Below are 8966 nucleotides of genomic sequence, written 5' to 3'. Positions count from 1 at the left end.
CGGTAAAGAGCGATGTGTCACATGTTTAGTTTTGGAATCTCTCATTCAGCTTGTCCTCCTCATCAAGGTTCTGGTCTTTCTTCGTTTCCTTCCTTTGTCCCAGTTTCTGAGCCCGTCCCTCATGCAGCAGGTCATGGGGTTGTGTGGGTGTGTGTGTGTGTGTGTGTGTGTGTGTGTGAGTGTGTGTGTGTGTGTGTGTGTGTGGGTGTGTGTGTGTGTGTGTGTGTGTGTGTGTGTGTGTGTGTGTGTGTGTGTGTGTGTGTGTGTGTGTGTGTGTGTGTGTGTGTGTGTGTGTGTGTGTGTGTGTGCGCGCGTGCGCAGGTCATTTACCATTTGAGCTTTTGTCATCAAATCTTCAACAAACCTTTCTTCTGAGAATATGAAGAACACTGTTTAATAAAATGTATAAATATAAATACACACACAGTTTATATTTTCTATCCATTGTTTTGATTGTTTATTTTGAGTGCGTTACAAAGTGGACGTGGACGGGCTTTGTGTTTTGGGATGCTTTCTCGTTGTCGTTTTGGTCTTTCTGAAGTCGACATTCTTCTCAGTCTCGTCTCATTCAGGAAATATTCTCTTTTGTAGAAGTTACAGGATGATGATAGAACAGCTGCGAGACATAAACATCAAGCTGATCAGCCACCTGGAGCACCAAGAGATGGAGCAACAGCAGAACCAGGCGGAGCAAATGATACTACATGAGCTTCTTGCCCATCAAGAGCACGTAAACTCTGAAAATTTTGCGTTTATTGCAAAAGAAAATCAAGAATTAAAAGAAATTCTCCAAAACCTAAATGTGAATCTGCTGCAAGTACATGAAGTGGCACATCAGCATCAACAGCAAAATGAGGACCACAAAATGAAGGAGCAGCAGTTTCACGAGAAACAAGAGGAAACCAACAAACAATGTGAAAACCTTGCACGTGCAAACAAAGAACTGAACAAGGAGGTCCAGCAGCTGAAGAGCAAGCTGATACTTCTTGAGGAACAGCAGAAGCAGCTCGATCATGAAAATGTCCAGGAACAAAATTTGAACATGGAGGAGAGTCAACACCACAACAACTCTCCACGAGCCTCCCGGCATTGTGTGGACAGCCCAAATCAAGAAGGTTTCCATCATCGACCGGTAAATATCACTCATTGTTGATAATCAACATGTGTGGGTGGTTTCAAATTTGGGTAAATTAAAAATCCTTTTCTCGAGCAATGCACGAAGTTCTGAGTGAAATCACAACTTTGATGAACAACCAACTCGGATTTCATAACTAAAAGTCTCAAGCTTTGTAAACCTCAAAACTTTCACAACTTTACTTTGTCACTCAGACCTTGACTTCTGTTGTTTCTCTCGCTCAGGATCTTCTCAAACTCTTTGGCACTTTGTTAAACAAAATGTCCCCAGATAACTATCACCACCTTCTTGCAATGATCATGGCTCTAAACATCACGTACGGACATTTTGAGAGCATTGTTCAGATGATCGTCTGTCAAGCTATTGCCATGCCCAAACATTCAGCGGTCTATGCAAGTTTATGCCAACACCTCACCAAGGTGAGGAGCTTTAAACACTGATGGAGGTCACATGTTGGAACATCCTGGGCTTATTGAACACTTTTGCTCTTTTTCACATTCTCAGACCCTTCTACCTACCATTTCACCACCCTGCTTTGTCTTTCACAGATTGAAGTACCAATGGGGGACACAGCCAGAACGTTTGAGACCTTTCAGCAAATTTTGCTCAAACATTGCGAGGAGGAGTATTGCAAGAGTCTTGCTGGAATCAGCTGCATATGCGACATCAAGAGCGTTGAAGCCTCCAGATTGGTTAACTTGGGAAAATGGGTGATAATTGAAAAATTGTACAAAAAATGGGAATTTTGATCACACTTTACTAACGTTGCCTTTGAACATTTCTTTTTATCCAGGTGAACGAGGATGAACTGTGCACCCTCTTGATATCCAGAAAATGCTCCTTGGGAATCATCCGATTCATTGGGGAGCTCTATAAACTCGGTGCCGTCAACACCAACACCATCGTGCATATTCTTGCCGAGTTGCTCAGAGATGGAAGAAACCAATCTGTGGAATACATCTGTTGCATGTTGAATACCGTTGGAAAGGAACTTACTTCTGACTTGACGGATAACGTGGTAGATATTATCTTCTGATCTATGACAGACATGTTCAATTCCACTTGGGATTTTCATGAAGATCCATCACATAGCTTTTCGTGTCGATGACTTGCCAATTATTTTTGTTCCTCAACAGATGGATGAATATTTCCACCATTTGGAGTTAATTCTGAACGAAGGAAAGTTGTCAGCTCGCATTCTGTTGATATTGCAACGATTTATATTTCACCGCAAGGTAAATGCCTCAACCTACCTTTTCTAACCACAATAACCTACCTGCCACAGACATCTGAAGACAGTACACAGTATATCCGTGTCAACCCATGTCTGACATGTCTTTCCTTAAACAGCGCAACTGGGTTCCATTGAAACAGTGAAGATCCCTAAACACCAGCTGAAAAACAAAGGACCGGAAGATGTCGATCAGCACGGTGGAAGACCGACATGATTGTGGACTGTATGGTCTCGAAAAAAAACACAACCTCGAGGCCCACCCCTTCACCTTCACAGGTTGTCTGAACTGCTTCCAGATTCAGTCTCAACTCACCTGAATTAGTCACCTGAACTGAATCTAGTTTCTGTCATCGTGGAAGATCGTTGATTGTTGCATTCTTCCTTCCACCCTTCAATCTGTGTCTGCATATCATATTCAACTCAGAAATGCTCAACATCTCGACCTCCTTCGGTGAAACACTCAAAAGTACAAAAATTCCATCATTCCTTTTTTCACCGAAATACTTAATTCTGTTCTGAGGATGTTTATATCAATTACATGTTTCATATTAGTTTGAATTGTGTTTTTGTTATTCCCCTCCGCGTGGCGGAAGGGGGATATTGTTATCACCCGGTCGTCAGGCTGTCCGTCCGTCCGGGCGTCAACATTTATAGCTGTGAGTGTGATAACTCATAAACTGTTTGCCATATCGATTTGAAATTTGGGTCACACATGTACCACCTGAAAAGGAAGAACCCCATTGATTTTGGGCGTGGCCGGATCCAAGATGGCCGACTGGGGCCGCCATTTTGAAAAAAATGTTTTTCGTAATAAATGGAAAACCGCTTATCTGATTTTAATTATTTTTGGTTCCTACGTTCCTCACCCCTTGGGAACTTTTTCGAGATGATGAACAAATGGTGTCTTGTTTCCAATTCTACTCCCTCATTATCTGGAATATGGATGACCTTTTTCCTTCAATGGCGGGGGATTCCCCATCTCTGATGGTATATTTTTGTCTATGATCTTGTTGATTTAGATTTGTTTAAATATAATTTTTCTTCGATTTTGATGTCACCCTTGTATCTTTGTATCTATCAATCTTCTGTTTGGCTTTACCAAGGATGTTTTCTTGAAAAAACCGAAATGATGATGATGATCAGCTCACCGTAAACAGTCAGTCGACTGAATTTCCTCCAAAATGTCAGCTCACTTTCACCAATTGGCGAAACTGCCTCCACATTGAATCTCAGCTCTATTGAATCTCGTTTCTGCCACCAGTTAGTTCACTTCAGTCAGATGTTCTTTCTCCAAAATCTCAGCTCACCTTAACCAGTTGGCTAAACTGCCTCAAGATTCGTGTATTACCGAAACTCAACCGGTCAGCTGTGCTCAATTTGGTTTCTCTCAACAACTCACCTTAAAGAGTCCACTGAACTTCCTCTAATATGTCAACTCACCTTAACCAGTTGGCTGAGCTGCCTCAAGATTCAGTCTTACCTCAAATTTAGCAGTCAGGTGAAGTACCTCCAAATACACCTAAATTCACCTTTACCAGTCAGCTGAGCTGCACCTCATTTCTGTACTCGGCTCACCTTCAACAATGCTTAACAATCTCATGAGATAATCCGACAAGGTATCATTCAAAGGATTCCTCTTGATGTGGAAATGGCTGGGAAGAGGCGGAATGAGAAACGGAAACGGGAAGATGATGAAGGTTCCAGTGAAGAGCACAGTATTGACCAGGTAATGTAAAACCAGGTAATAAACTTTGAATGATTCCATAGTGATTGTTCATTTGATGGTATTATCTGTGTGAGCAAACAATGGCTGGCATTTTATAAAATGTACAAGTGAATGTTTACAGATGCTGACAGGAAACTTCATGTCCCCTTCGATACGACCACGTGTGCTTGATATTGTATCCTTCATGTGAAGCACATTTTATACGACACTCGATGTTTGTCACATAAGAATCATCATCTCCTCCACTGGGTGTTGCCTCAAAACCATCAGAATGAAAACATTAGTTCCATTTGATAATTTTGTATCGACATACAAAACGCAATTCCCCAACGCACGTTACATCCTACGTACGAAACGCAATTCCCCAAAACACGTTCCACCTGACGTATGAAACGCAATCCCCCAAAGCACGTTTTTACATCAATTTGATGTGGAAGTGAAGGTGTTTATTGCAACATTGACCTTTTGCATATGAAAACCATGTGATTCAGGAAATTGGCCCAGGTGTTTGGAAACGTTTTTGGAACAAACAAACAAACTCATTCTTACGTATCGAGATAGTGTCATTGCACTTCCACTGGTCATGTGTGGTGAATGATGATTGACGTGTACAATGTGACAGAACAGAGAGCCAAGTAAATGTGGATGAAAAGGAAAAAGTACGTAAAGTTGGTGAATACATCACAGTGCTTTTGTAATGTTGTGATTCCTTGCAGGAGAATCCCAGGAAAAGAAGGAGTGCAATCACCCACAGAGTTGCAAGAGGATTGTCAGATCTGGGATGAGAGGAATATTGAGGTAAGGGACACAAACAAGATATTTTGTGTCAATGTGGAACACCAGATATTTTTTCATGTTCACGTCTGGTTAAAGTTTCCCTTTGTCTGGCAAATTCCCCATTTTGTTATTTACAAAGTGTAAGCCCCAATTTTAGATCCTCATTTTCGTTATGATCATTTTTATCATGATGCATGATCCTCATTTTTGTCTGAAAGGGTCCTTCCAACCCTTTTGCCATTCCATTTGATGTGTGCGTGTGCACATTGCTGCCTTGATTCATATTTCTTGGACCTGTTTTTCTCGGATGCCCTTCCTGTCACAAGTTGGTCCCACCAGATGGATGTTTTTGTTGACTCAGCTTCATCCTGGGACATTCCAATCATCTTGAAAGCCTTGGTGTCCTCAGCGTTAAACTGAGCAAGGTGTGAGGCAGGGGTGCCAGCCCAGACGTGAGAGCAGTTCTCCATCAAGCTGCGATTGAAGGCCTTGTCATTTGTCAAAAGTTGTACGGGAGGAAAAATAGAGTGCTCGGCCCATCGTTATGGAGAGATGCCAAGACTTGCAATGGTGGGTGAAGTTGGTGATTTAGAACCATGATAGTGAAAATGTTTAAAATGTAACGGCAATTGTTGAAATGTTACGGCCGTGACTATTTCTCCTTGACAACACGCAAGTATGAATTTCTCCCACCCCCAACCACCACCCACCTCCCCTCCACTGAGCTCCAAGTTCACAGTTTCTGGGCCTTCTGCAATGAAAAGGCCAGCACAAGGACGTCGATGACTCACCATCGCTGTGAGACGACCCATGCTTTTTGTTCATTGAAGTGGACCACGAGGACCAAGAAGACTCCCATATGCTGCAGTCACGTGGTCCTACCACCAATATGTTGCAATTCACAGCAAAGAAAAGGCCATCGTGCTTTTTGTTCATTGAAGGAGGCCACGTGCATCAAGGAGACTCCCACGTTGAGTGGCCACGTGCTCCCACCAATATGTTACCATGAACGGTGTTGGGGAATATTCCTCTCTTAGAAAAGAGACCTTTTGCTGTCTGTCTTACTGGGTTAAAAGTTACATACTTTTCGTCTCTTCATAATCATTTATTAAATTGTAAAAACCTATAACCTACTGTCTTATCCTGTCACCGCGTGTACACTCCTGGACGTTTGTTTAATTCCCTCGAAGTCCAAGGTGACTGTTATGATAACACTGTACCTTTGACATTAATTCTGTTTTTGCTGTCCATGTCTGTGTTCTTTAAACCGACATGCTTATCCAACCCTCCCCCACTCTCCCAATGTATTTCTATGAGTGAGAAGTTCATTGTGGTGTGCGAGGGTGAGAATAAACTGGTCGGTGCTGACCTCTGAGTGTTTGAACTCAAAAGGGAAATAAATTGTTCTCTGAGAAAAGTACTCTTGTTGTGGAAAGTGAATGAATCGGTGTCTTTTGATTTGACGAAAAGGATTTACAATTGAGTCGGTTAAACGGTTAGCTCAAAGCAAGAGAATAAAATAGAATTCCAGAACAACTACAGAATTCCACAGCGATCACAACGAAACTTCAAAAGTCAAGATCAAGCCGAGAATTCCCCATCAACGGTGAAGTGAAGATCACCGTGCTTTTTATTCAAATGTAGGCCACATGGGTCGAAGGACTCACCTCGTGTTGAGTGGCCATGTTGTCCCAGTGTAAGAATGTGAACCCTTCAGGTTGAAGAATGCCATCAAGCTTATGGGCAGAGGTTTTTGCCAGGCATTGGGGAGCCACTAAAAATATCTCTGGACTTCAAATGAGCGGAATATTGCCCACCTGGTCAACTCAACTTTTTCTCTCCAAATGTACAGAATCCGAATGTGAAGTATAAGTGATGTTTAAGGTGGAATGGCGAGCCATAGTTACGCAACGCATTCGTTTTTCTTTTTTATTCAGCAGAGGAATGTGATTGTAAACAAAAACAGGGTCAGAGGAGGGAGAGTTGTGCAAAATATGGGGGAAGAAACAGTGGGAGAAAAAGAGGAATGGAGGAAGCTTGAACAGCCTCGGGAGAGACTTAGTGAAGAGGCGGGGGTCATGTGACGGTTGTGGCCCGGGGTTGGAATTCTTGCACCCCCTGAGGGAATGGAAGCACACACACATAGATATTATTTATTTATTTCGTGTTCTCTTTGGTGTTCGCTAAATCATATCAATGTGATCAATATGCATTGTGCATGTGTAAGCAGCATAAGTGTCTGTTCCTTTCCCCTCTTTCCATCCACCTCTTTTTCTCTATCTTTCCATCTCTTCCGTTTTACACCATTCTCTTCCATTCCTCACCATTCACGTTCATTGCTCGCCTGCTCACAAACCCGTTCATTCATTTGCTCACATGGTTGCAGAATAATGGCAATGCCTGGCATGAGTTGAGACAGAAGTCGCTCAGGTAGAGGTTGTTTCGACCCTTTCATGCACACACCACTCACGTGACATGAATGGGGTATGGCAAGGACAACGGAAAATGGCCAGTGAGGGGGAGGGGCAGGGTATATACCCAGATCAGTCGCAAAATATCTCGCTTCAACAAATGCCTGAGCGAAATCAGAGTTTTGAGAGCTTGTTCCCAGAGACGTTTTCCACTTTTCGCTTCATTCCACCAGAACAGATTTTCAAACCTCACTCGCCACACTTTCTCTTCCATCTCATGTCTTCCTCATTTTTACACGCCTTTACTCACATCGCTCCAGTGTAGTATTTTCTAGCGCTGCCTTCCAAACGCCAAAGCCTGCCAATATTTACACGGAACGAGCTGTCCTGAGGCCGCAGAACATCATGCTGGTCGGCCAGGTACCAACTCCGGACCCGAGACCACCGGGGTTCAGTTGCAAGGGTCGACACGATGCGCGACTTTGGGCAAGATAGTTTTGAACAGGAGCGATCTCAGGTGGGGTGAAGGCTCGACAAAGTCCCTCAAACTTTTTCTTATCAACCTCTTCATTCTCTTTCTCCCTCAACCCAACCTCTCTGTGTCTTCCTTCTGGATCCAGTATTGTAATTGTGTATCAAGTGATTGTTTGCAAGTGCTCCGGGGCTGCGTATGATCGCGAGAGTGTAAGGGAGAATGTATACGTGTTTATAATATGCTTTACATGTGTTTGATATGTGTTCAACTTCTTGTAATTTCATGTATCATTTTCCTCACCATTTTCTGAGGTTAAAATCCCCACCCTGCCATTTGCTCTCCTCTGCATTCCTTTAATCATTCCTCCCATCGTTTTCCGCTCTTTCGATTCCCTTGCATGCTGTGGAGTAAATTCTTCAAGTGTTGAATGTGTCTTGATATATCCTGCATAGTGTTGGACCGAATAGCATTCCCGGTGGACAATATTGGTCTGAGTTCCCAATGGTAACGGAAGCCCACATCAAGCAGCATGCAACATTGCTTCACTCGGCCAAAGTAACTGCCGCGTTGTCGCAAGCACGATTCCCCATCCGCCATGCTTGATTCACTGGTTCGGTAAACCCACTTTGGGCGTGAGGATCCGGCCCGAGTTGAGGGTTGCAGTTGGCGTTTGTGGTTTCTCGTGACATGCCGCTGTCTTGGAGATCTCCAGAGGCGATGTCCATTGGAATATCTACAAAATAGAAGTTATCGTGAAAGAAACCAATGTATGCAAAGAAACCCATGTTCAAAAAGCATCAGCAGCAATAATCAGGTGTCACATGTCAGAAGTAGAATTATTTATGATCATGATGAAACGGACTGAATGTATCAAAGACGACATTTAAATTTTCTTTTCAAGCTTCCAATGCCATTAACTTGATTTGTATCCAAGTCATTCCAGAATTTGTGTTTTGTGGACACAAGAGATTTTTGTGTGAAAACAGTTCTGGTAAAAGGTAAATAAGGGTTTTCACTCTGTCTTGTTGGATAAGAGTGTATTTGGTTGTTTCTGATCAATAAAGATTCCATAGCATGCTTCACTCGGCCAAATTAACCGCCGCGTTGTCGCAAGCACGATTCCCCATCCGTCATGGTTGATTCACTGGCTCGGTAAACCCACTTTGGTCGTGGAAAATGATACACATCGGCATTCAATTGAAACATGA

The 8966-nt window shown here is 42.9% G+C and overlaps 1 protein-coding gene and 1 long non-coding RNA gene across 3 annotated transcripts in view; one reads left to right on the top strand and one right to left on the bottom strand.

Moving 5' to 3' along the window:
- Positions 1 to 1364: 1364 nt before the first annotated feature.
- LOC147023715 (eukaryotic translation initiation factor 4 gamma 3-like) lies at positions 1365 to 4938 on the top strand. 2 transcript variants are annotated; one of them, XM_085889465.1, is made up of 5 exons: positions 1365 to 1554; positions 1684 to 1827; positions 1929 to 2370; positions 2486 to 4095; positions 4812 to 4938. In XM_085889465.1, exons 1-3 carry the CDS (start codon positions 1396 to 1398, stop codon positions 2169 to 2171), a joined length of 546 nt encoding a protein of 181 aa, XP_085745591.1. In that variant the 5' UTR covers positions 1365 to 1395; the 3' UTR covers positions 2172 to 2370; positions 2486 to 4095; positions 4812 to 4938. The 2 variants fall into 2 exon arrangements, with proteins under 2 accessions (XP_085745591.1, XP_085745590.1); XM_085889464.1 differs by having other exon boundaries at positions 1929 to 4095.
- Positions 4939 to 6793: 1855 nt separating this feature from the next.
- Positions 6794 to 8966, bottom strand: part of LOC147023714 (uncharacterized) — an 11361-nt gene continuing 9188 nt past the window's right edge. The window contains exon 6 of the long non-coding RNA XR_015060352.1: positions 6794 to 8491. This is a non-coding gene — a long non-coding RNA (uncharacterized LOC147023714). The remainder of the gene's footprint in view (positions 8492 to 8966) is intronic.

Source organism: Eptatretus burgeri, chromosome 7 (genome assembly GCF_056783735.1).
Source record: "Eptatretus burgeri isolate ZD-2024b chromosome 7, Ebu_testis_v1, whole genome shotgun sequence".
Classification (NCBI taxonomy): Eukaryota; Metazoa; Chordata; class Myxini; order Myxiniformes; family Myxinidae; genus Eptatretus; species Eptatretus burgeri.
Note: the sequence above shows the minus strand (reverse complement) of the source record. Positions and strands in the feature narration are given on the sequence as shown.

Coding starts and splice junctions, on each gene's coding strand:
- LOC147023715 (XM_085889465.1), top strand. CDS start 1,396: ATGTCCCCAGATAACTATCACCACCTTCTTGCAATGATCATGGCTCTA. Junction 1,555..1,683: donor TATGCCAACACCTCACCAAG/GTGAGGAGCTTT, acceptor TGTCTTTCACAG/ATTGAAGTACCAATGGGGGA. Junction 1,828..1,928: donor GCGTTGAAGCCTCCAGATTG/GTTAACTTGGGA, acceptor CTTTTTATCCAG/GTGAACGAGGATGAACTGTG.